Source organism: Acinonyx jubatus, chromosome B4, assembly GCF_027475565.1.
Source record: "Acinonyx jubatus isolate Ajub_Pintada_27869175 chromosome B4, VMU_Ajub_asm_v1.0, whole genome shotgun sequence".
NCBI lineage: Eukaryota > Metazoa > Chordata > Mammalia > Carnivora > Felidae > Acinonyx > Acinonyx jubatus.
The window spans coordinates 20,636,152-20,664,062 of NC_069387.1; the positions used below are offsets into that span (position 1 = coordinate 20,636,152).

Below are 27,911 nucleotides of genomic sequence, written 5' to 3' on the forward strand. Positions count from 1 at the left end.
CCGTTCATGCTCTGTCTCTCTCTGTCTCAAAAATAAATAAACCATCGAAAAAATAAATAAATAAAAATAAACGTCTAATTGTAAACCCCGACATCAAAAATTGCTGCCTGGCGTCCCTTTGATGGGCCATATTGTCACATTGGGAGCCAAAGACACAATATTAAAAAAAAAAAAATGTACTAATTATTGTCTCATGTTCGGGGTTGCTTATGTTCCTGATTTACTTGTTATTCAAGGCTCACCTACATGAAAATAAAGTTTGCAAAAAATAAAAAAATAAAAAAAATAAAAAGAATAAAACGCCCTTCCCCAGGCTTTCCAAAACACTTCATAAAAATCAGTCTGTGAGGCTGAAAATCTATTGTCCAGAAATATTTCTGTGAGGGAGGGAATTTCAGGTAATCCTTACACTGGAGCTAGGATAAAGAGAATCTGATCGAATAACATCACGTATATGGTATCAATTTTAGGGTAATCAGAGATGTTAGAGATTTACAATAAAGTCAGTTCTGCTTCTCAAAACATCCAAGCCACAAATTTGATACACGAAATTTGGAAAGGCAAATGGGTGAATGTGGGTAAAGTTCGTACAGAAATAGCAAGACGACAGTTGCTTTCTCACGAAGAGCACATGTAACGACCTTCTTTCACAACATAAGCAGAATGTTTACATACGTCCGTGGCTTGGGAAGTGACCCGACGGCTCTTCCTGCACCTTGTAATTTCCACAGTGAGAATGTACAGCAGCTGGATGTGAAAGGTGCGTGGTTTTCATTTTGAACTTGTTTGTCTATGTGTAAATGTAGAAAGAGAATATGCCTCAACACCCTTGTCAAACAGCGCTGCAATTCGGTAACACAAAACCGGCTAAGCCCTAGTATGATTTGGCCACTTAGAACTGTTAAGGCTAGGGGTGCCTGGGTGGCTCAGTCGGTTAAGCATCCGACTTCGGCTCAGGTCATGATCTTGCGGTCTGTGAGTTCGAGCCCCACGTCGGGCTCTGTGCTGACAGCTCAGTGCCTGGAGCCTGTTTCGGATTCTGGGTCTCCCTCTTTCTCTGACCTTCCCCCGTTCGTGCTCTGTCTCTCTCTGTCTCAAAAATAAATAAACATTAAAAAAAAAAAAAAAAAAACTGTTAAGGCTGGCAAGTGCCCAGATGTTGGTTATTTAGCTTCCCTATTTTTTTTTTAATGTTTATTTGTTTATGGGGGGAGGGGCAGAGAGAGGGAGAATCTGAAGCAGGCTCTGTGCAGCTAGTGTGCAGAGCCTGATGTGGGGCTCGAACTCACGAACCGTGAGATCATGACCTGAGTTGAAGTCGGATGCTTAACCGACGGAGCCGCCCAGGTGCCCCTGCCTAAAATTTTCAAGCTAATATTTAAAATGTGAAATTACCGCTTTTCTGATATTGTCATACTTTTCAAAACATGATGGCCCTTTAACTGTAAGGGCCTGTCCCTGTAAGTGACGATGTCAATGGTGACAGTTTGGTTTTCCTCCACAGGCTGTGACGTGACAGTTAACCTGCATGCCAGACACACAAAACAGGTGGTTGCGATCTGACCAGAAGATTCTGTCGCGCAAATGTTGATGGTGACGACGTAAGAAATCTCAAGAGTCTGAAAACTGAAGAAGCTTGCTAAGTACTATATAGTTTCTGGTTTAATACTAACATAGCGAACATCACAATTTTATTATTTTAGTAAGTATGCATCTGCAACAGCTTGCCTTAAATTCAGGTCCCATTCTAAATCTTAAAGTCCTCTCTCCACCCTGACTCTTTCTGGAACTAAGAGTTTTCAGCTTAAAAAAAAAAATTCCCTATCTAACAGCACTGCTCCCTGTGCGCTTGGGATACTCTGGGTTGGATTCATCCCAGAGCAGTAAAAATGAATCGAAGGCAACTAGGAGTTTATACACGACTGCAAGCCAGACCTGCCTGAGGACTTTCATGCTGTCACCTGGCAGGTGCTGTCACCTAGCAGAGTCACTGCCTGTGCTATCTTCTCTCTTTTCCGCCTGCCACTCTTACCAAATTCCAAACGAACTGAATCTTAAAAACTCCACTTCCCAGAATCACCCCCATGGTTTACATTAGAGGGTCCTTACATCTGCTAATACAATAGGACAGTTCCAAACATTTTTTCCATTAACCACAGCAATCACCTTCACCTATACCTAGAACAGACAGGATTTTAGTGACTGTCAGTCAAGTCCAGGACTCCTCAAAGTCAAGTCTAATACCTGCATCTCTGCAGGAGGGGAAAGCTTCACTTGAAACGAGAGATCTTGCAGCACGGAAGCAGGAGAACCAGTGATACAATCAAATCTTTTAATCTTATGAATGACGACCAAGTGGAATGATTGATCCCCACACCCCGAACTTCCGTTAACGCCAGAGCAGGGGCTGGGACTCAGATCCACTAATGCTCTTTGCACCCCCCCCTCCCCAAACCCCCTTTTATAAACCCTCTCTGGGCCACGAGGCAGATGTTAGTGCCGCTGCCTTTAACTTGAGGTCCGAGAAACAGACCCCGCTCCTGCCCTGGCAGGAACCTATTCCTTGCACTTTGGGCGCTGGAAGAGGCGTTTCTAACACTGGCTGGCAATGGGAACCGATTCGCTTCCACCTGGGGAGAAAAGGGAGTTTACAGAAGAAGGTTAAAGCGTTAGCTGAGTTTAGGGCTTAGAACCCGTGATAATCTACCTTTAACCGATCATCAGCCGACAGCAGAAAGATTCCCAGAAGGACACGCTGCTGTGCTCGATGCTCCGAGCGTCTTTGTCCCCTTGCCTGCATCCCAAAGAACCAGACAGAGGGAGGAATTAATCGCAATTTGCTACAATGTAAAGATCGCAAAAGAAATGCTGGAAACTGGCTTAGGAAAGCAGTTTTCGATGTAAGGGTATTAATGATGAATTCGCCTGACGCCTCGGTCAGTAATAGGTAAAGTGTCAGAGACAATGACACTCACTTAATTGCCAGTGCAATTCACAATGCCCAGGGATCGACAAGGCAGCTTTCTGTAGCCCATTATCAAAGTGTCAACAATGATTATTGCCGATATAGTTATACAAATGTCAATTGCAGGACAGCTGTTTTCTTTCACATGGGTTCCAGGGAGAAGGTTCTACGTTAGCAGAAGCAGTTAGAAGGTTCTACGGTAGAAGCAGTCTTCCTATTGCGACCTAGTGACTCCATTACACAGGCTTTACTTCACCCAAGCAAATCAGACATGAGTTTGAAGAAGAACTGTGCAGAGCGATGAACAAAATGCATATTTGTGTAAGTCCCCAGGACTCTCTCGCTCAAGAACATGGGCTTTTTAAAGAGTCAGGTCAAATCCCCCAGAAATCAAGTGAGCCCAGTTATGTTTTCTTTTACTTCCCTAGATTCCCTGCTGAGTGGCTTGCTTGTTGGCAGCGTGGCTCGGGCTGTCATTTGTAAAAAGCAGTCCGCTCAGCTATAATTACTAATTCGATGTCACACTGGAATCGCAGCGCAGCTGTGAAAAGATCGACCACCAGGGAGATTCGCATTTCTCGGTCTCATTTAGAGGAGGTAAACTGCCGGAGCCATGAATGGAAGATGCCCTTCCATTAAAAAGGAAAGAATTAAAGAATAAAACAAGTCATAGCAGCTGTCAAAATCTGACAACGGCTTAAAAAAAAAAAAAAAAAAAAAAGCCCTGGTCTTTTTTTTTTTTTTTTTTAAATTCAAGACATCTGTATGTACGTGTTCTGATACTTGTTGCCATGAAAGTGATTCCATTATTGTTGCAACAGAACTTCTTTATTTCCCTCAGCGCCATCTTCATTATGATGCTAATGCAAATCACACTAATTACGAGGGAGCTGAAATCAGGGGACGGGACTTGTCTGCACCTAGATCACTAAATATTTGAAATGACGGTTTCAAAACTTGTCACCAACAAGTTGGAAGTCTGGGCAATGAAGACAGTTATGGAGATTCAAATGAAAGGGAAAACTCACAAGCCAGATTACTAATCAAGCCAAGGCCGTGGGGATTCTTTACGAAAATTATCCTTTGCACCGTGACAATCTTTTTTTTTTTTTTTTTCTTGGAGAATATAGTTACACGGTGAAAGCAGTGAGAAGACTCTTGGCACATCACGGGATTCCATTCGTGAAAGGCTAAAATGCAGAAAATAAATATATCTAACGGCGGCTGTTTTGATGACATCAATGGTTTTACTTGCGAAAAGAATAGCATGTTTTTTGGGAGATGAGAAATATCCACTGCTCGTGGAAAGAAAACCTGAAAGTTGAGAGGGCAAGAAGGGCAAAGACGTGTTTTAGAACTTGAAAACCCAATGTTTTTAGGAGCTCAGCTCTATTAATACATTTCATTTCTTTTTAGTAGGACAGTTTAGTGACCATTCCCTCAGCTGTTGCCAGATTATAAACAAACCTCCGCATCAGAGAGCCCTGATGCCCTCCTGCCGATGCAGGGGCGGGGGGGGGGGGGGGGGGCGTCGCCTCCGCCAATGACAAATTTGAATTACTTTTACATTCCTTATCTTTAAGGTGTTTCCTCTCGCCCCTGCTCGGTGAGCACTTGTAAACTACAAGGGCAGGCGGGCAGGCGGGTGGCCTTGTGGAGCTCCTCTTTGTGGAAGAAGACTTGTCATGAACCCCACGCCCCGACAGAAGTAGAGGGCACGGAATTCTTCCCCAGGGCAATCGTGTGGACCGCGTTAATGTGTACACGGTGTAAGACACAGGGAGGTCGCCCGTGTTTATATATTAAAAAAACAAAAACAAAAACAAAAACGGAGGCAACTTGCCAACATAGCATGAAACCGAACCATTGATGTCGCTACTTTAAGAATTTTAAGATCAAGACTCAGAATGAACTGCTCTAGCACCGTATTTAACTCCGAAACATTGTTTCTGTCAATGCAGTGAATGTTTCATGATTCACGGGATTAACCAGAATCTTTGATGCTATGTCCTTTTAAAACAGGAGACCGAGAGCTGCCAGACATTCAGAGGGTAACAGCACAGTGGTCAGAAATGTGAGCTCTGGGCTGAGACCCTTGGCTGTATCACATCGTAACTGGGGGACTCTGGACAAGTTACTGAACCTGTCTGCGAACTAACTTCATTTACTCAGAGGAAGTAGTAAGAGCACCAACCTGGTGGTAAGGATGATCCGACCGAATTCGTGTAAGGTTTACACTCCACAAATGTCAGTTATCACTATTTGCCTTTCTAAGGCCCAAGACATCAAAACGCACAGTAAAAACACAAACCCCAGACGAAGGGAAGGTTTCACCTCTGCCACTGATTGATTGTGTGACGCCCCACGGGAACGTAAGTTCATGGGTCTCAAATCGGTCCCGATGTGAGGTAGGGGAGGTCGTTCCCCTCTCTGACTTCTCTAAGCCCATCTCCCAGGGAGATGTTTTGAGGAACAATTTAGAATATGAGAAAAGCATTCTAAGCATTTTAGGCGCCTCAGAAAAGCGGGCTGCTGTTAGAAATTCTGTAATTTCACTCTTTTTCACAGCTACCTAGACCAGTAAAAGGCGGGGCATTTTTGGTGAAGGGGGCAGTGGGGGTGTGGTGAGGGCCTTGGGCATTCTGGGCAGTGCATGGTCCTGTAGGCAGAGAGTAGAGGGAGGGATAGGGAACGAAGGGTCTGCTTCTGATGAAATAATACAGCTTCGAGGATGTCAAATACTTGTGGCTTTCCTTCGTAGATGTCCTCGTTTGCAGATTTTGGCTTCAGCAGCAGCCACCCCATGGCCTGTAACTGTCTTTCTGGGCATTGTTTATTGTCCAAGCAGACCATGCCCTTGGGGAGCAAACCTGAAGACGTTAAAATGAACAGAGGGCGGGAAGGGTGGGGCCTGCTAGCAATGATCTCAAGGGACCAGGGCGCAAAGGCAAAACAGAGCCACCGACGTGGAGAAGTGGATGCCACCCCAACCACAGTTCCTCCTCAGGGGCTGGCTTCTTGTTACGACGCAGAAAAGTCTGTGTGGCTCTCTAGATGGTCCAGATTATTTTCTCCTAGGAGAAAACCCAACCATACTAAACCTCTGAGTCTCTCACGGGCTCAAACTTAAATACCCACTTGAGTCTTGAGCACCTGGAAAAACTGTTTAGTCATAGCAACATGCAAGTCCACAGTCCATTGCTTCTGCTGCTTTTGGCCAAAGCTGGCGCCTTCAGGGTGCTGTAGGTGGAGGTCAGAAATGTCAAAATACACCCACTAGTGCACAGTAGAGATACAAATGGTCGAAGAAGGAGCCACCATTTCCCTTTCTCTTCCCCGCTTCTTAACCCACTGCTCTCCGGCTTCTGTGGCACCCACTGTCACAGGCAAGGTCACCAGAGATTTCCTTGGTGATAGGCCAATGGATAACTCTCAGTCCTCACCCTACCTGAGCCTGCAGAAGGATCTGATTTACCTGATTCCGGGGCAGTTCTTTCTCTCTGGTTTCTGGGCTACGACCAGAGTGCACGTCTCCTAAGACCAGGGGCAAGGTTCACTGGGCATTTCTCACAAGACACTCAGTAAATGTGTCTCTTTGGCCGATCCTTTGCAGGACTCTCGTCCTTAACCCACTCCTTAAATCCGATGCTCTTCTGGGCTGGTTCCAGACACACTTCTCATCCTGGGCGGTCTCATATATTTCCCTGATCATCCTTCCTGGAGGTTTCCAAGCCCCTTTGCTTCCGGCTGAAACCTTCCCTGCCGCCCCTCATGCCAAATGAGCATCTCTGTCATGGGGGAGGGGGGGACTGACGTTTCAAACTCCTCCCACTCTGTTCTCCCCCGTCTGTGAGTAGAATCGACACCCTCCCCACCGTCCAAACCAGACAGCCGGGAGTCATCCCGAACCCCGCCCTCCCTCCACACACACTCCCTGGCACTGGTCCCCTGGCAGGGGGGGACCAGCTCATTTAATCTCTGAGCTCTGTGGATGCTTCCTCCTAGACCTCCATAACCTATCCTTGTCGGCCATCCCAGCTCCGGCCACCATTTTATCCCGGTCATTTCAACAGCCTTTCCAACTGGTGCGGCTTACCTCCCCCTCCAGCTAGGGTGCCCGGTGCGCCCCCTCTGCACCCCTGTACAGGATGCTCCTTCTCACCCCTCCCTCCAGCTAACTCTGACTTGTCCTCAGGTTTCCAAACATCACCTCCCCCAGGAAGCCCCTCCCCGCCGACCCCCACCAAGCCAGAGTCAGGGGCCACATGTGCCCTATTAAACCGCTTATCACACGAGATGGTCATTTCCTATTTAACGTCCGTATCGCCTCCTAGATGGGTCTGTGTCGTTCATTATTTTAGTCCCTGAAGCCTGTAGGGATGGTACCCACGAAAGCATTCACAAACACTTCTGAATGAACACAGCAGATCTCCAAAATATAAACTGCAAATCTAGACGGAGTGACGCCACTCTGAGATAATAATTTAAAAACAAAACAAAAACAGAAAACCTTGAGCCCAGCTTCCAAACGGTTTGGTCAAAAAACCAAAACCAAAACCAAAACCAAAACCAAAAACAAAGGCACTTCCCAAGGTGACAAGGGGGAATAACTGAGGGTACAGAGGTCCCTTTCATATAAGCCAATGTCGATTTTGGTCAGTTCAGATTTACACGCAGAAAGCCACTTCCCACATTCTCAATCAAACGGATTCAAGTTGAATCTGTCATCTTGCCTAATAAACGAGATGGGATTCACATATTGCCTGCTGTCCGGTGACTCAGGAAAAGGTAAAAAGAGGTAGTCTCTCCATCCCTAATTCTGCAAGTGACACACATTCCAACCCCATCTTAGAGTCGGAAGGGAATCGGAAGCTCATCCCAGCCAACCTTTCACAGGTCAAGCTGAAGCTTTACCACCCTCATTTTGCAGGTGCGAAGCCAGGGCTCAGGGAGGCGCGGAAAGCGCTCGAGCTCCCGCCCGCTGGTTCGGGGTAATGTGGGGCCGGGACCCGACGGCTGCTGAGCCGTGCCTGCCAGTCTGGATCCCGAGAGACCGGGTTCAAGACCGGGTTGCACGCGAAACGCTTCTTTCACCCACCCTTAAAACCAAGAACTACTCCATGAGCCAACACAGAGGGAGGGGGGCACCTCATCCGAGGAAGCGAGGGCCGCAGGCGACCCCTCAGTTGGGTGACGCGGTGCTGGTGTGGCGGAAGGGAGCCGGGAGCGTCGCGGCGGAAGCCAAGAGGGAAAGTGGGGGGACAGGGGTGCTGTCCCCGCACGTCAGCAGGACCGCGCCGGGAGTAGGTCAGGGTACTCACCTTTTCCTTGTCGCTAGCTTCTCTAGCCACCGTGGAGCCCTGAAACACAAACACATCATGAAAACAGGCACACGGGAGGCATCGGGCTTCGCACGTTTAAAACACGCGCGTGTGCCAGGGCAGAGCGCAGAACACGTGAGCGCCAACTTCGCCGTGGAGCCTCAGCCCGCGTGGGCTCTGTCCCCTCCCCGACCATGACCCTGCCCCGTGGGTGCTCCCTGCTCCGCAGACCTTCCTGTTAGCTCGTCTCTAATCCTCTCCCTAGCTTGTCACCCGAGCTGTCTTCTCCCTGGTTCTCGTCCCCCCTTCCCCCCCAATGGAAATCAGAAAACCTGACAATCACTTGAGTGATCAATCACTCAACGTTGGATCCAAACCACGCTCTGCTTCTGGCCCCGACTGCCAGAAATGGTTGGTCTTAACGGTCTTCAAAGGGGAAGTGGGCCACTAAGTGGCTGCAGGGGCCACGGGGGCACAGAATGCCCCTTTCCCCCACATTACGTCTTCCAGCTATGAGCGCGCCTGGCCCTCTGCCTGTCTTTGTCCGTTTCCGAGAAATGTCTTCCTCGTTACCGTGAGTAACCCGTGTGTACCTCCCGGGCCCCCTCACTCTGGGAATCCCTTCAGACCCACACATTCACCCGCACCCCACTTTGTGCCAGGCGCCCGGCCGAGCACAGAGGTAGAAAGTGGAAGAAAACAGTTCTTGATCCCAGTAATTCTGCTCGGCTCTCCAAGCAGAATTGGTTCTCCAAGCTCTGTCATCACAAGAACCGTTCATTCTTGGTGTTCCTCAGCGGCGACAGCAGGATCTCACATAGCGATCGATGCCTGGCGTTCCCTGAACCGATGGCTGGAGAAAGATCCTGACCGATTCCCTGCTCTCCCTTCCCCCCACTCAGGTCAGCGGTGATGCGCTTACCTGATCATCTCTTGTACACCCATTTATTGCCCTGGAATACTTGCCTTAGCCAACCATTAAGAGAACTTATCTGTGACTTGAGGAAAGTTAAAGTGGCTTCTCGACTGGCCATTCTTAAATCAAAATTTACTACTCCGTGACCATCTTGCATCCAAGCAGCTCAGGCACTGATTAGAAAGTAGCCCGTAGGGGCGCCTGGGTGGCTCAGTCAGTTGAGCGGCCAACTTCGGCTCAGGTCATGATCTCACAGCTTGTGCGTTCAAGCCCCGTGTCGGGCTCTCTGCTGACAGCTCAGAGACTGGAGCCTGCTTCATATTCTGTGTCTCCCTCTCTCTCTGCCCCAACCCACTCATGTTCTGTCTCTGTCTCTCTCAAAAATAAATAAACATTAAAAAAAAAAAAAAAAAAGAAAGTAGCCTGTAATTCACAGATGAGAGACTCAGACTGAGGAGTCTCCTGATACTGGGGACGGGGGCCCAGGCTGGAGTCCCCACCACCTTGGGGCCAATTCTCCACCCCTCTGGTACTTGGCATTCCCAGGTCCGGTGGATGTGTGAGATCCTGCCGTCAGCCCAGGGGAAATGCTCAGTGTTTCTCGGGGATGCGTCAGGGGAGCACAAAGCCGACCCACGAAACGATGACAAGGTGAGTGGTTCAGAAGGAAAACCTGGGGCCCCTTTCCACAACCACAGCACGTACTCCTCTGCACAAACCCAGCCGCTGCCCCTTGCAATGGCCTGTTTGCCCTTCTTCAGGGATTCTTGAACACAGACCACAAATACCTTCCTTTACACACTGGTTTCTAACAAAGAATGTTCTCAAATTCAAAAAACAACAACAAGACAGGATATTTGCAATATTTGAGCACTGTCTACGCTTACTGGTCAGAGGAAGAAACTGCTTATTCCTCTTTGTATCTTTAGCCAAGTTTCTGGTCGCTGTGTGTGTATTATTCCCCCTGTAACAGAATTTACCCGGCTCTGAGTCTCAGGGAAGCTTCATCTTTATGTAAATGCAGATCATTAGCCGGGAGTGGGGGGGGGGGGGAACCTCACCCAAATTTAAATTAACTCAAAATAAAAAAAACAGAAATAGAAAATAAGGTTAGTTAAGTCATGGCCAAGAGTGTGAGCCACAAGATGATGCCAGATGTCCAGGTTCCGTCACAACAGAAAGTCCTGGCAAGAACAGAATTTATTTTTTCTACAAGCTAAGGAGGGAGATGAAATTATGAAGTCAAATTACAACTATAATATCCAGGCTATAAGTATAATTTACAGCAAGCTATGTTTACTAGGTGCTTGCTTGAATGAGGCACTATCTGAGGCATTTCTGGGGCATAAAAAATAAAAAGGACCAAAAATTTGCCTTTAAGGCACTTACTGGTAGAATGGATAAGTCACAACCAAATTCACTGACCAATTCCCATATGCTACACATTATGCTGGACATAAGATATATACATATATATACGTATATGTATATACGTATATACATACATATACATATATATGTATACATATATACGTATATACATATACGTATATATGTATACATACGTATACATACATATATATACATATACATATGTGTGTGTGTGTGTGTGTGTGTGTGTGTGTATATGGGTCCTTCCTCACCTAGCAAAGGTAGGTAAAATTATCCCTGTTTTACAGACGAAGAAACTGAGGCTCAGGAAAGGTTCAGCAACACATAACACAGCTGACAAGTGATAAAACCAGGACATGTGGCTTCAGAGGTCACTCTGGCTTATTATATGGGGGGAGTCAGGCCAGTGAAAGGAGTCCTCCTTCCCCTAAGGAGCACTGCAAAAGCTTCGTGGGAGAGAGGTACAAGGAACCCTGGAGGGTGGCTGGGATCTCCACCAGGGGCAATCCCAGAGAACAAAACTGCCTCAACTAGGAGGCAGGACAGAGGAAGGCTGTACTTGGGGAGCTTATACAGTTTATCTGAACTTCAGAGGGCAGGAGATCAGCCTAAACCACTTTGTCTCCCTTAGACTAGCATTTCTCAAAGTGTGCTGAGCATCCTGGGGTTCCAAGACCCTTTCATGGTCTGCAGAGTCAAAACTATCTTTATAATAACATTGAGACACGTTCTACTTTTTTCACTGTCTTGATATTTGCACGGATATTGAAAAAAAATAATGGGTAAAACTGTGGACAGCTCAGCATAAATCCAGTGGCATCAGTGGTACTCATCGATATTGTCGGTCGTAAAATACATACAAAACTATACATATTACATGTATGTACAAACATGTCCTTGAAGCAATGAAGTTAGTAAATCTTGACCGTGGAGTCAATACCTTTTCAGTATTCTTTGTGGGACGATATAGAAAACACTCCCGTTTATCAAGAAGAAATGTTTTTTTTTTTTAATTTTTTTTTCAACGTTTTTATTTATTTTGGGGACAGAGAGAGACAGAGCATGAACGGGGGAGGGGCAGAGAGAGAGGGAGACACAGAATCGGAAACAGGCTCCAGGCTCCGAGCCATCAGCCCAGAGCCTGACGCGGGGCTCGAACTCACGGACCGCGAGATCGTGACCTGGCTGAAGTCGGACGCTTAACCGACTGTGCCACCCAGGCGCCCCAAGAAGAAATGTTTTAAGAACATTTTTGTGACGGGGGCTGTCCGGGGGGCTCAGTGGGTTAGGCGTCTGACTCTTGACTTCGGCTCGGGTCACAATCCCACTGTCGTGGGACGGAGCCCCGCGTCAGGCTCTGCGCTGACAACACGGAGCCTGCTTGGGATTCTATCTCTTCCCCTCTCTCGGTTCTTCCAATGCTGCTCACGCGTGCACGTGCGCACGCACTCTCTCTCAAAATAAAGAAACATTAAAAAAAAAAAAGAACATTTTTGTGGTGGTTCGAGTTATGAGCTCAACTAGCCACTTTTTTCCATCACAACAACATTTTTGCTTGGAAGATCAAGTGGCAATGTCTTTACTCCGATCCAGGCATTTGGTAGGTATTTGCTCAAAGAAGAACAAAGCTGCGGGGCTCCGCTATGTGCGGGGTGGGGGGGGGGGTGCTGTGTGCTGGCACATCACAGAAAACAGTTCCCAGGGCTTGCTGCTGATGGTAAAATTTGAGCTTTTGAGTAGAAATCAGAGTTTGAAGAAACTTTTATCCATCACTGTGAGTATGACAGCTTCTCCATACTGATGAGACTTGTGGCGATATTGATGTGACTTTTAAGTTTATTTATTTATTTTGGGAAAGAGAGAGAGTGAGCGTGAGAGCATGTGTGGCACATGAGCAGGGAAGGGACAGTGAGAGAGAGAGAGAGAGAGAGAGAGAGAGAGAGAGAGAGGGAGGGAGGGAGGGAGGGAGGGAGGGAGCTGTGCGGTCATCTCGGAGCCTAATGGGGGCGGGATCCCAAGAACTATGAGATCATGACCTGAGCCAAAATCAAGAGTCAGAGCTTAACCAACTGAGCCAGCCAGGTGCCCCATGACTCCTTGACACTGTATAATGAAATGTGTCAATATCTGGAAGAGCACGAAACTCAGTGAACCATCTGTTCCAAATGACCAAAGCATGATGTCTTCGGACCGCTATATGTAAATGCACCTGTAGATTATACAGAAATAAGTACAGAAAGTTCACTGATGTGATTTCAGATTCCACATTGTAACTGAGCTTTAAGAAATTACTACTTGTCAAGTTTTGGTGTAGTATCAAAGAAGAATCTCTGCAAATTTCTGAGAAAGTTCTTAAAATACCCACCCTCCCGCTTTCCAACCACGTATCTTTGTAAGGTCAGACTTTCTTCATACACTTCAATCAAGTAACATCGTTAGCAGGCTGACAGCACAACCAGCTATGACATTCCAGTTGTCTCAGATTAAGTCAGATATTAAGGAGATTTGCGAAAAATGTAAAAAAAAAAAAAAAGGCCATCTGTCTCACTAAATTTTTTGATTTGTAAGATACAGCTATTTTTCATAAAAACATGCTAACGTGTAATAATAGTCTTTTATTTTAAATGAAGCAAGCATTTAAAAATCTCTTATTTCAGGGGTGCCTGGGGAGCTCAGTTTGCTAAGCGTCAGACTCTCGATTTCAGCTCAGGTCATGATCTCATGATTTCTGGTTTGGGTCTGGCATTGGGCTTTATGCTGACGGTATGGAGCCGGCTCGGGATTCTCTCTCTCTCAAAATAAATAAACCTAAAGAAAAATTTTATTTTAATTTCTAGCATTAAATAGCAGTAGATATAACCTACACAAGCAAAAGCTTTTTGGGGTCCTCTTTTTTACAAATTGTAATTTCAATATAACCAGCATACAATGTTACATTAGTTTCAGATGTACAACACAGTGACCTAGCACTTCTATATACATTACTCAGTGCTCATCGTGGTGGCTGTACTTTTAATCCCTTTTACCTCTTTCACCCATCCCTCACCCACCTCCCCTCTGGTAACCATTAGTTCGCTCTTTGTGGTTAAGACTTTTTTTTTTTTTTTTTTTTTTTGGTCCCTCTTTTTGTTTGTTTCTTAAATTCCATGAGCGAAATCGTATGGTATTTGTCTTTCTCTGACTTCTTTCGCTTCCCATTATACCTTCTAAATCCATCCGTGCTGTCATAAATGGCAAGATTTCATTATTTTTTTATGGCTGAGTAATATTCCAGTGTGTGTGTGTGTGTGTGTGTGTGTGTGTGTGTGTGTGTGAATACACCACATCTTTATCCATTCACCTCCATATCTTGGCTATGGTAAATAACGCTACAAGAAACACAGGGTGCACGTATCTTTTCTAATTAGTGTTTTGTATCCTTTGGGTAAATACCCAGTGCAGTTACGGGGTCATGTGGCCATTCTATTTTAATTTTTTGAGGACGTTCCATAGGGGCTGTATCAGGGGTCCTCTTTTAAGAACGAAGGAGTCTGAGATTAAAACAAAAACAAAACAAAACAAAATTCGCAATCTCCGGGTAAAGGCCAAAGGGTGGCAAGCTTTTTCTAAAAAGGGTCAGCTGGTTGGCTGTTTTAGGTTTTGGGGTCCAAAACAGTTGCTGTGGTACAAGGTAACTCTGTTGCTGTAATACAAAAACAACCACCCGTGATACAGAAACACTGGCCGTGGCAGCGTTCCAATAAAACTTTATTTACAAAAATGGCCAGGTCGGATTCGCCACGCAGGCAGGTCGCAGCTTGCCAGCTCCCAACCTGGACGTTCTCCCCCCAGATTGGCGATCCAAGAATCGGTTCACCCCACTCCACTCAGAATTCCAGTGGTGTGCCTGTCCCTCAAGGTCTCTGAAACAGCCGGCCTCAGGCCCTGCGCCCTCTGCTGGGAATGCCGTTCTCTCAGCTCATGCCCTCCTCCCCCGGGGCGGCTTCCGTGTCGTCTCAGTGAAACCTTCCCTGACACCCTGTTTAAGCTGCATCCCTTCCCCATTCTTCCCCTTCTTTACCTCTGTCCATCGCACTTAGCCCCTCTTAACATGCCGGGGGATTTACTCACTGCTTTTACTTACTGTCCACCTTTACCCACCACGGTATCAGCTCCTTTGAGTACGGACAGCATTGGTCTGTTCTGTCCATCACACTGTTCCCAGCGCCAAAGCCGTGCCCGGCACCTAGCTGGTGTTCAACAAATAACTTGTCGAAAAAAATCAGATGTGCTATTTCCCAACGTGCAACGGTCTTCTGGGAAAGCCCACAAGTGATTCTTGTTTAAGTCGAAGGACAGCACTGTTGGGCTAACTGCCTGGTGGCGTTAAGCTCTGAGCAGCAAATAAGCATTTGGCGGGATCAATTACAGCATTTGGTCAATTACTTAATAAAAATTCACACAGTCTTACCTTTAAGTCGTATTTCCTATATACAGATAAACGGTGGCTGAACACATTTCTTGTAACAATCACGTATATTTCCACTCCGTCCACATTAAGCCGGTACATGCCCAAGAACTGAGGAAGAAGGGTGATCCCATGACATTCTACTATATACTGCATAGGGGAGAGAGAGAGACAGGAACAAAGCATGCACTCAAAAGGTGCTCATTCAGATGTAAACCGTAACTCTTCAGCCTACGCTGGGCGGACAAAGTGAAACCCTCCAACCGTTAAGGTCCTAGTTACAGAAAATGACCACGTTTATACTGCCTGACACAGGATCTGCGTTCACATTTACACAGATAAGAGAATTCAACTTTTATCTCCAAAGAGGTATTTTTTCCTAACATTCCAAACCAATTTGTACAGTCAAATCTTGGACATAATAGTGTTAGGCCAGAGGGCAAGTGACTGGCCTATTTGCTAATGCCTCTAGAGAGAAATCACACCCTCCCTAAGGCCTCTGCCTTCCTCCCCAGAAGCCCAGGTGATTGATTTCGTGAGGTTGAGGGAGAGTCACTTGGCCACGAAGATCAGCTCTTTTAACGGTGTTATTAAAGTACAGCGTTGAAGCTGTGATTAAAGAGGAAACTGTGGAGAGAGCTCAGTGTGGGAAGCTGGGACGGCTGGCTCTAGTCTTAGTTTTTGTTTCTTACCCACCACTCTGATGTCTCGGGCTAGGCGGCCCGCCAGAGCAGTGCATGAAGGGAAGGTGCCACGCCAGAGAGCTCGATCCTGCTCTATAGCCGGGTCAGATGGAGATTCTCTGGCCTGTTGTTGGATTTCATCAAGGCCACTGGCCAAGCTTTGACGCCATTTCTGATTAAAGTTGCAAAAACACAACAGGGGTCGAGAAGTATTGGTGACTGTCCTCTAAAGGGCCACAAGATGGAGACACTTCTCCTTGAAAGCAGATCTTTATAAAATGGGTCCCACTGCACTTTTCAAAGGAAAGCTAGGTTTTTCCTCTCTTTAAAACGAAGGGAGAAAGAATATTGCAAAAAAAGCTCTTTCAGGTCCTTGAGATGTATGTGAAATCTCTAGGACGTGAACAGCACGAACAGTAAGATTCCAAAATTGTAAAAATTGTTAAGATCACACATGTTGTGCGTATTTACAGGGAGGAGCCTGGAAGAATGGTCACCACGTATTAATAGTGGAATTTTGGGTAATTTTGCTTTCTTCCCTTTTTTTAAAAAAAAATTATATCGTTTGAATTTTTTCATTTTACAGTGGGCATTGTATAACAACAAAATGCCCTTTCAAACATTTTAGTGGTAAGCACTGTCAATAATCAACTCCGATAATATTTAACCATCTTAAGAGAAAAAAAAAAAGACCTTTATTTTTATCATTAAAGATGGACAGCATCAGAAAATGAGTTTGACTTGTGCCACCCAGAGTTGTGGCAGGTTTTAAAGATGCCCTTGCCTTTGTTTGTTTGTTTGTTTTACCATACTGACCCTAACTGAGCCACACATTTTAATTTGACACATTTTTCTGAGTAGAATGTCACTTGAATTTGTTCTTAATTTGAAGTCAGATCAGTGGAACATTTTCTATTTGTCTCCTTTCAAAAAATAGTAAATTGGGGCACCTGGATGGCTCAGTCGGTTAAGCGTCTGACTTCGGCTCAGGTCGTGATCTCCCAGTTCGTGAGTTCGAGCCCCACGTCGGGCTCTGTGCTGACAGCTCAGAGCCTGGAGCCTCCTTCGGATGCTGTGTCTCCTTCTCTCTCTGCCCCTCCCCTGCTTGCACTCTGTCTCTCTGCCTTTCTCTCTCTCTCTCTCTCTCAAAACTAAACATTTAAAAAAACCCAGCAAATTAACTTGAGTTTTGCGGATACAAAACAGGGGGTAAAGAGCCATTGGTTGAAAATAAAACCTCTTACCTCTGATTGAAAGAAATAAAAAGGGTTGCTGTCCCTCCCCTCTGAAGAAAGACCTTGGGTGGAGTCTTAAAAACCTGGAGACTACGGGAGTCTACATTGTGTGAACGTGGTAGAAAGACCATGGGTGTGGGAGCTGGAAAGAATGTATGTGCCTCCTGGTGTCTCCGTTTAGCAACTGTGGGATCTCGGGCAAGCTATTAAATCACTTTTCATTTTAGTTTCATTTTCTGGAAAATGAGCACCGTAATTCCTACCATGAAGGAGGGTTACTGTCAAGATTAGAGATGAAAGTATTTCGACACACTTCACACAATGCCTTGTGCTGCCCTACATTCCCTCCTCCTGCAGGTGACAGTGGTAATAGTAACAATTCTTCTCATTTAAAACTCTCATAAGAGACTTCACCGTTGCACCTGTCGGCTTTGTCCTCCAAACTCACTGGCAGGCACTGGACTGGCGTCTACTGAGGCAGGCTCTGCGTCGCTATTTTGGAGGCCCCAGGGGGCATGTCCCCAGCCCTGGGGGTGGGGGGTGCACACCAGTTTCAGTCTGGCTGCTCAACCCCTCTTTGTGCTCGGATTATTCTCATCCTGGCCCATCTTTTACAAGTCTTGCCAGTAAATGAAGTCTTTTTAATCAAAATCTCTGTGTAACGGGGCACCTGGGTGGCTCAGTCGGTTAAGCATCCAACTTCGGCTCAGGTCATGGTCTCGCGGTTCGTGAGTTCGAGCCCCGCGTGGGGGGCTCTGTGCTGTCAGCTCAGAGCCTGGAGGCTGCTTTGGATTCTGTATCTCCCTCTCTCTTGCCCCTCCCCTGCTCATGCTCTGTCACTCTCAGAAATAAATAAACATTAAAAAAATATCTTTGGGGGGGAGCCTGGGTGGCTTAGTTGGTTAAGCATCCAACTTCGGTTTGGGTCATGATCTCATGGTTTGTGAGTTTGAGCCCCGCGTCAGGCTCTGTGCGGACAGCTCGGAGCCAGGAGCCTGCTTCGGATTCTGTGTCTCCCTCTCTCTCTGCCCCTTTCCTGCTCACACTATCTCTCTCTCTTAAAAACAAATAAACATTAAAAAATTTTTAAAAATATTAAAAAAAAAAATCCGTGTAAACCCACAGAGCACCATGGAACAGAGTGGATACTATTATTCAGGTTATGAACATGATAAAGAAACTCTGAATACTGTACAGGAAATCATCAAGGTTCCCCCCGCCCCATGCAGATGACATCCTACAATTCCTCTACCTTTACGATTAAATAAATTACTGCATATAAAAATCAGATCAGTTTGATCTGCATCTCCCAGCTTCTACGCGCACTTGCGCTCAAAGGCGCGTTCATCTCTGAGGCTCTCTGACGCACACCTGGAATAAACGCAGAACCACATCCCATATTCAAGCCTATCGTATTAGATTCCAGGATCGACAGGGCAACAGTCGGTGACAAAGGTTTAGGAAGCACTTACGGGTCAAAACTTGGCAGAAGAGAAACTCTACCCACCAGCTGCATTTCTGGGGAGAGCTTACACGGTTTCCTTACGGGAGAGGGACGTCCGGCCGGCTCTGTGAACGCGGGGGCCGGGGGACCGCCGCTCTGGCAGGCGGGTCGCTGCGCGCGGGAGCCAGCACGAAGGGGCCTGAACGGTCATCCTCTCGGGTTTTCACCAGCTGACCCAGGAAATGCTGCACACTAAGGGCAACACCAGTGGTCGCGTGTGCAAACCACGCACACAAACTCCTGGGGTAATCCCACATCCGGGAGACTGTCAATTCTCGGCCGGAGCTGTAGCTGGGCCCTTTGCACGACTCAGCCGCGTGGCGCTGCTAACCCCCCGCCCCGTCCGGTTCCACATTCACTAGCTGTGTACCCTCCGGGGAATCACTCAACCTCTCTGTGCCTCTGCATTTAGAGAAGAGGGGTGACAACAGTACTGAGGGCACAGGGTCTTTGTGAAGAATGTGAAGGCCAGGGGAATGGGACTTGGGGGGACTGACTGCCCTGGAGTCAGGCCACAGCAAGATGAAACCAAGACCCTGGGGGGAGGGGCGGAAAAGGGAGTGGGTAGAGAGGGAGGGAGACTTTCTAGGGCACCTGATGTGTTCCCCAAATGCTGAGAAATGGATTTTATTTTATTTAAAAAAGTTTAAATGTTTATTATATTTTTGAGAGAGAGAGAGAGAAAGAGAGAGAGAAAGAGAGAGGGAGGGAGGGAGAGGGAGGGAGAACAAATGGGGGAGGGGCAGAGAGGGGGGCGGGGGACAGAGGATCCATAGCGGGCTCTGTGCTGACAGCAGGGAACCTGATGGGAACCTGATGGGGGCTTGAACTCTCGAACTGCATGATCATATTCTCAGCTGAAGTCAGAAGCCTACCTGACTGAGCCACCCAGGCCCCTCTGGATTTTATTTTAAATACGTGACGGGGAGTCCCAATTTCAATGAATCTTCACAGAACAAAGGCTTTCTAAAAATGAATAGTTTTGCAATATGTATGTGTGTATGTATTTGTTTATAAAGTTAGGCGATATTTTTGTAAATATAAAATAAACACTAACAAATTGCATTTCTCTCTCACGTTGCTTTTAGGATCAGAGGCCTGAGCCCTTTCCCTTCAAGAACTTAAACACCATTGACGAATTTACACCACAACGTGGACAAAAATGCTTCAAAAATGATAAGAAAGGCGTGCACTGGGGGCACTATAATATTGTGCGTTTCTTTAATAACCAATTCTCTCTCTCTTTTTTAAATAGTTACAAACACCCCCGGCATCTGCTAGGTATTCATTTCTTTTTAACACTGTTGACTCAATCACAAGATAATCTAAGGAAAACCTTTGCTCCCTCCCTTCTACAGGCTTAATTTCCAGATGACGAGAATGGAGAAATAACAACTTAATTCTGAGGATGACTCCTTAAGAAAAGTGTAAGTATTTCTTTCACGTTCAGCCACTGTCTGGCTTGTGGCTACAAGGCGGGCCGTCCCCGGGCACACGGCTGTTCCCTACCTGCTCTGTTGCAACCTCGATCTACAGACTCAGAAACTGCGGTACCTGCCGTAGCCCGGTGGACTCCTTTCTAGAAGTCGGAAGGGTCTGCAACCTGTGTCCTCTGCTACTCAAGGTCCCGAGGGAGATGGGGCCACCAACGGACCAAACTTCTGGCCATGCTAATCATCCACGTGTGGCTCAGAAAGCAAGAGCGCGCATCAGCCAGCAGAGGGGATTCTTCCCCGAGAGCGAGGGCCGAACGTACACCATCCCTCCAGGGTCTCTCAAATATGGCATTTTTCGGAGACATTCCTATCTGGGGCATGACGGCGGCTGCTCTGGGTCACCTGCAGCCTAGCTCTACTCTCGCGTCGGAGAAGCTCGGTCTGGCGCCCGCACTGGTGGCTTTCAAATGCGTGCAACTCCGCAATGACCCTGAGTTTTCATCTGAATAGGCACTGAACACGTCCTCTCCAAGTTTAAAAAAGTGAACTCGATTGCCATCAATTCTTACTATGCTTTCTATATGGAGCTAAGACAATGACAGTTATTCTTGGGCTCAGCGTCTATATTCTCAGTGTTACACTTCCCGCATTACCTACGTTTGCATTTTAAAATATTGTTTTTATTAAGTATTTTTCACGCTTGTATTTTCATGGCTGGATACCTCCTGTTACCTGTTATTTATCACAGAGTGGCTTCTGTTTTTTTTTCAAGAGGACTCTCAGAAACTTATATTTGCTGGCAATGTTTTTGTCTGCAACTGTGTTTTCAACACTAACAGTTTTTACTTTTTTATGTCTTCTTTGAAAAAAATGTGCTTGCTGGGGAGCATCTGAGTGTCTCAGTTGGTTAAGCGTCAGACTCTTGACTTCGGCTCAGGTCCTGATCCCGTAGTTCATGAGTTCCAGCCCCGCATCAGGCTCCACACTGACAGTCTGGAGCCTGCTTGGGTTCCCTCTCTCCCTCTCTCTCTGCCCCTCCCCAACCTGCACTTTCTCTCCCTCAAAATAAATAAACATTTAAAAAAAAAAATGTACTTGTTGGAGGGGCGCCTGGGTAGCTCAGTCGGCAAAGTGTCTAACTTCGGCTCAGGTGGTGATCTCGCAGTTTGTGGGTCTGAGCCCTGTGTCGGGCTCTGTGCTGACAGCTCAGAGCCTGGAGCCTGTTCCAGATTCTGTGTCTCCCTCTCTCTCTGCCCCTCCCCTGCTTGCGCTCTGTCGTCTCCCTCTCTCAAAAATAAATACATGTTTAAAAAAAAATGTACTTGTTAGAAAAAAATAACGTATTTGTCTGGGCACCTGGCTGGCTCAGTCGGAAAAACATGCAACTCTTGATCTTGGAGTTGTGAGTTCAAGCCCCATGTTGGGTGTAGAGATTACTTAAATAAATAGTACGTTAAAAAAATGCAATTGTAGGGGTGCCTGCGTGGCTCAGTTGGTTGAGAGGCCGACTTCAGCTCAGGTCATGATCTCACGTCTTGTGGGTTCGAGCCCCGCATTGGGCTCTGTGCTGACAGCTCAGAGCCTGGAGCCTGCTTCAGATTCTGTCTCCCTCTCTCTCTGCCCCTCCCCAACTCGCACTGTGTGTGCTGTGTCTCTCTCTCTCAAAAGTAAACAAACATTAACAAAAATTCATAAAGGATTCCATGGGGTAACCAGTAAAACTAAAGTTTATCTCTTCATCATTCTTCCTTAGAACTTTTTCCTATATAGCTACGGCTTTGCTAGAACTGTAACACAATGATAAATTAACACGGCGAAATCAGAAATTTTAAATCCTATAAAGCCAAACAACCACAACAAGGTCTCCGTCTCCTTTGCTCTTAGGCACTCAACAAGAATAACAAGTCTTATGAATCCCCAATTTGTTGCTCCTCTCGTGCAAAATGAAACACCATGAAAAGACCCACAGCCGACGGAAGGTTTCAGCCGAGAAGGTTCTAAGTGATGTCCCGCAACACATCAATATTTATAGCTCTGCATGCAAGTGCGAACCTGGGCTCTTGGCTTTGGAAATTGCTGTTATTATCATGTTTCACTCATTCTTCTAGAGGCTTGGAGTGACAAGTTAATATAGCATCAAATTAATACTTCAATGTAAAGTCTCGTTTCATTTAATGTTTCTGAAAGGGTAAATTACCTGTAATCCTTACTGTGCCTCTGGCTATGTTTATAGATCACTGCGCCAACAAGAAAGAAAGAAAAGAAAGAAAGAGGGGTGCCTGGGGGGCTCAGTCGGTCGAGTGTCTGACTTCGGCTCAGGTCATGATCTCACCGTTTGTGAGTTTGAGCCCCACGTCGGGCTCCGCGCTGGCAGCGTGGAGCCTGCTTAGGGTTCTCTCTCTCCCTCCCCACCCCCTGCCATTCATGCTATGTCTGTCTCTCTCAAAATAAATAAACTCAAGTAAGTGCTTAGGGCATTTTTTCCTGGCTACAATGAAAATGCAGAATGGCCGTTCCAGCCTCATCCTAAGGAGATCTGAGACCTTAAGGCCCCTCCAGAACCACACTCGACGGGAGGCTGAGCTGGTCAAAGAAGGCAGGTTCCAGAACCATCCTCTTGCCCTCCAAACAGCCAGGAGCTGGGCCCCAGAGGCCCGTGCCTAGGACTGGGAGGTCAAATGTTTCAGCAGGGGTACCTGGGAGCCAGGCCAGGAGGAGGAACTGGGGCCAGAGAAGTTGGGTTGTGTAGCAGGAAAGGCAGGGCGCTACGAGGTGTAGATCCTGACAGAAACATGTTGTGCTCCCCGTTCACCTTCTTCGGCCCAGAGAAAGCTCTCTGGACAGCACCTTGCCTAAAGTAAAGCTCGGGGACCCTCTGGATATTAAGCAAGGAGCTCACCAGGACCACCAAAGACGAGAAGGCAAGTGTGGCGGCCCCTGGGGAAGGCCTTCCCACCCAGCTGTGGAGCTCAGTCCGCGGCCTTGTTGGCAGGCTCCTTCTGCACCTGCCTCCCTGTCACTCTGGCCCAACGCAGGAGCTTCTCGGGGGGAGGGCTCAAGAGCACTGCACCAGTCGGCCACAGCTTCATTGGCCTGCATGGCGGTCTGACTCCCCGTCTGCCCAATCCTGCCCCTCCCCCCTCCCCTACCCTACCTAGGTATGACCCCTAGTCTACATCTTGACCCCACACCGTGTGGGCTTCTGCTTGGGAAGGTTGCTCTGAGGCTTTTATCTTAACTTAATTATATATTTAAAAATTTTTTTTAACGTTTATTTATTTTTGAGAGAGAGAGCGTGAGCGAGCACGAGCGGGGGAGGGGCAGAGAGAAACAACAAATTCAGGTTCCCAGAAATTACAAAGGTTGGGACTATCAGAAAGAGAATTCGAACAGCTCTGCATAAAACATTTAAAAGACAGAAGATGGGGGCGCTTGGGTGGCTCGGTTGGCTAAACGTCTGACTCTTGGGGTGCCTGGGTGGCTTGGTCGGTTAAGCGTCCGACTTCGGCTCAGGTCACGATCTCACAGTCCGTGAGTTCAAGCCCCGCGTCGGGCTCTGTGCTGACAGCTCAGAGCCTGGAGCCTGTTTCCGATTCTGTGTCTCCCTCTCTCTCTGCCCCTCCCCTGTTCATGCTCTGTCTCTCTCTGTCTCAAAAATAAATAAACGTTAAAAAAAATTAAAAAAAAAAAAAACAAACAAAAAACAAACGTCTGACTCTTGATCTCAGCTCAGGTCTTGATCTCAGGGTCGTGAGTTCAAGACCCGCACTGGGCTTCATGCTGGGTGTGAAGGCTACTTAAAAAAGAAGTACATTTTTTAAAAGCTAAAAAAACTAAAAATAAAGAATGCCATTTCAGACATGGGCATATTACAAGCAACTATCAGGAATGAACTGGCAGGTATTTAAAAATGGAACTTCTGGAAGGAAAACAGAATTATAGAAACAAAAAGCACTGGATAGGTGAGACAGGGGAACAGGACAGTATAGCTGGAACGGGTACAGCTGAGGAATTTCCCCGGAATCTCACGAGCAGAGGGGTGTGCAGGTGGAAAATGGCAAAGAGAAGTGATGAGCCGTGGAGACCAGAATGAGAACGTTCTAGCTGTTACAGAGGCAAGAGGAGAAAAGACGATGCATAAAGAGAAAAGGTCGGCGGAATTTCCAGAAACTGGAGAAGATCTGCTGCAGGAGGCAGGTGCCGTGAGTGGGTTGGGCAACTCCCTGGAGACCCGAGACCCAATGTGTAGGATGCCAGGAGCTGGGAGCCGGGAGGCAAGGGCTCTGAGCACCCCATTCATCAGCAAGCAGCAACTCCCACCTGCAAAGTGGAGCTGGGGTGGGGGGACTCCCTGGGGACCCCAGAGATGGCAAAGGCCTTTCCTGATGTTTCTGGCTGTTTCTAAGACCAAGAAATGCATCTGCGGCTTCTGAGGGCAGAGGCCCTGCTGGGAGCTCAGAGCTCCCCGGCACCCCCTGGACTTAAAGCTTTAATGTCCTTTTCAAATTTTAACAGACCTCTTCTCCAGACAGGGAACCAAAAACCCAAGGGCAGACTCGGGAGTGTTTCCCCAGTTCTAGAAAGGAGACACTGCCCTGCCACCCAAGAAGCTTCGTCAGCATCACCTGGGAGCACGTTAGAGACGCAGCATCTCAGGCCACACCCCAGACCCACGGAGTCAGAATCTGCGTTTGTGTGGGAGGCTCGAGTGTTGCGTCTAGAATCAAAGTCTGAGAAGCAACGATGTGGTCTGTAACTGTTTCTCCTGTGCCAACACTGGTTGTTTTAACGGCCGGCTTTTATGGTGCCTGTTTTCTGGGTTTTCCTCTACCCGTGGCTCACTCTTCGAATGATAACGCCGACACCACTGTCCTTTGTGGGAAGGTAAAAAGATATGGTTCAGAGAGGGTCCAAAAAAAGTCCAGCATTCACTCTAAATCCTCCGCTGAGATGTGAGGTACTCGCATAACATCCAGATTCAGCTCAAGTTACTGACTGTTTCCCAATTGCCAAGGATAAAAAGGGATTTGGGGGCGTTACTTTATCAATTCTTTCAGTTGATCATTTCAGTCATTTGAAATAAAAAAAGAAGCACTTTTAAACCCTGAATTGCAAAAACTTAAAAGATATTCTTAGGCATTTCTTGATCATTTATACCAACTTGTTCCCTCTCCTGAAACTTCTAAAATTTTACTGACACTGACTCTGAATTTCAGTTAACGCTGAAGGACAGAATACCAAAACTCCCAGTGAATTCAAGCCGGTGGGAAAAAAAGAATCACTCACTTAAAGAGGAAGTAAGACATTCAAGTAGGTTCTTGACCATTTTCTTTTCCCCCCTTTTCGAATGCTCTCTGACACAGTCGGGCCAGTCAGCTGATAATCGTCACTTACGAGACCCAAGTTTACTGTAGCCTGACAAAATCCGAAGATGGCGTTGACACCAAAACATTAGGTTATTTTCCCAAATAAAACAAAGAGAAAACCAAATAAAGTAAGAGAGACTTGTAAGTGTTTCCTTTGCTAAATAGAAATTTCCCGCTGGTCTGAGAGACGACGCGGAGTAGAAATTAGGGTAGGATTTCGGCCGCATGTCAAGACTAAAAGCAAGATACCAGGACTTGGGAAAAATTCGAACTCCTTGAGGTTTGAATCCTCCTAATTCTGCAACAGGACCACACGGTATCAGAAACCAGGCCCCCCAGTGGATCGAAAGAGTTCACGGGGTTCAACACCGGGAGGGAGGAGAACAGTATTTATCTTAGTCATTTGTTTAGCACGGACCATACACCAACCTGAGCAGGTTGTAAAAATCAATTCGCCTAATTAGCACAAAACCTAAGGAGGTTGGTGCTTGATGAAGGAGGTTCTGTGATCCAAATTTTATAGGCAGAGAAGCGGCAGGGAGAGGTTAGGTAACTTGCCCCAGGTCGCGGCGCTGGTCACAGGCAAAAGTGAGCACACAGCTCCGCAGTCCGAGGCTTGAACCCTCTCCCACACCGCATGGCCGGGGAGGTAGGCTCGTCAGAAGCTTGGTCCCAGGAAAAATGTATTTAAACATCTAGCAATGTTCCACTTCTCCAGACACTGGCCTGGTCTCTGACCTTCCAGACCATAGCTGCAGCTCTGGGGAGATTTCATCAAAACGGAAAACAACGAAGGAAAAGAGAAGGGAAAAGAGAAGTCACAGGGCCATGCCATTACCACAGCTATCAGCAAGTCCATCCGTTTATTCCACAGGAGACACCCTCTCGGAGGGCCGGTCCCGTCCGTTGACAGGTAATGTGAACAAGTCTCATTGCTTGTCTACTAGCCCAGGTGGTTCAGAAGCACAGCACGTTAGAAGGTAAAGGCGGCAAAAAGCAACACGAAAGGGAAGAAGTCAGTTGCCGCTAAAGCAAGAGACAGAAATTTATGACTCCACAAAAATCCCAGAGTTCGTGTAGGCCTACTCAAAGCGGGAAGAAAGGCCTGATGTGCATCTCAAACGCCTCTGAGCGTCACCGAACAGAGAACCACAACTCCTGGATTGCAGATGACGCGGCCTGTGTCTGATCGCCCGGAACAGCTACCCAGGGGCACGAGCAGGGCTGAGCTCAGCACCATGGAAAGTTACCCACAGCTCATTGGAAGGTGGCCTGTGAGAGGAGCAGCGTGAAGAAGGTTCAAGTTCGGTCTGGAGGAAGCCAGGCCGGCAGAGGGCCGGGGAACCCATGCAAACTGCCCCTTCCCTGGCACGATCGTGTCGATCGAGTGTAATTACCGTCTGGTTTCAGCAGCCTACGATGATGATTTTCTTTTAAAGTCCTAGGAAATTCTGTGCTGCATGGCTGTTTGCAAGGATGACGTTTGTTGTGCCACATGCCCCCTCTGTGGGGTGCTCCTCAAGACAGCGCTGTCTGATCTTAATACCAAGAACAGTTGTGTTCCTCCTGAACAACCGATTCATCTGTACCTTCAGGCACAGCAGCCGTGTAACTGACACACTCAGGTTTCTCTTTCCGCTTTGGATGCTAGGAAACTGCGGTCTACCGGACCTCGTGCCACCAAGCACACTGGTCACCATGGCATGACATTTTCGGCTCTTCCCACGCTCCGTTTTGTGCCTTCGCCCTCTCCTTCCCTCTTCTACGTTCCCTTTCTTCCCACTGATTCTATCTTGTATTTCAAACTTCCTTCAAGGCCACCTTATATCCTTTCTGGAATTAGGTCAAGAGTAAGACCGTGAACGAATGAATGAATGAATGAATGAATGAATGGAACTCAGGTGGGGACACTGAGGTTCAGAGATCGCCTAAGTAGCCATTTCATAACAAGCCAGGATCTATGTCTCCTGCTTTTCAATGTCACGTCCTTTACATTAATTGTGTTAACAACGGTGATTCTCAATGATCAAGATGCTTTATATTTAAAAATACTATTTCTAAGCGGAAAGAAAAATCCAGATGTTGCCTAATTGAGACTTTTCTGGATGAAGAACATACCGAGAAAATAACAATTTTCTAGCAGTGGAACGGAAGGAAATCTTGCACGCTCTGAAAGCCCTGGGAGCACGTCAATCGATTTGTTTTGATCCCTGATGTATTTTATGTAATACTAACACTATGTCAGATCTGCATGTTAGGGTACAGGGACTACCCGGGAGAAAACGTTTCAAACAGTGATTTCTGTAAAGTCAAAAAAATTCTCAACTCAACGTTGTCATCAAGGAGTTGATGCTTGAATTGTGTGTCACATTTTACTAGAACAGTATCAGAGTCATGTATCAGAAGAGTATGTTTTCATCAGTCACTTGAGGTATCACTTTGCTTTGAATGTTCTGAGGCAATTTAGAGAAAGAATAAAAAGAATGTCTAAGTATGACATTAAGTTCCAGAGGGGGAACACGAAATAGTAGACAGCTTAAAAGGTGAACAGGTAAACGCTGCCTCTTACAATCCAATCCATTCAGAAGCGAGTGCCTTAGTGTTCCCCCCCTCGCCTGTACTATGCCGGCATTTTAAAGCGTCCTT

General features: G+C 46.9%; 1 protein-coding gene across 2 annotated transcripts in view; it reads right to left on the minus strand.

The window, feature by feature from the left end:
• PIP4K2A (phosphatidylinositol-5-phosphate 4-kinase type 2 alpha) overlaps window positions 1–27,911 on the minus strand; it is a 189,353-nt gene that overhangs the window by 22,806 nt on the left and 138,636 nt on the right. For both annotated transcript variants that reach the window (XM_053225381.1, XM_027073613.2), the window contains 2 exons: window positions 15,045–15,191; window positions 8,287–8,325 (listed from right to left, as the gene is read on the minus strand). In XM_053225381.1, the coding sequence (XP_053081356.1) occupies window positions 8,287–8,325; window positions 15,045–15,191 (186 nt within the window). The remainder of the gene's footprint in view (window positions 1–8,286; window positions 8,326–15,044; window positions 15,192–27,911) is intronic.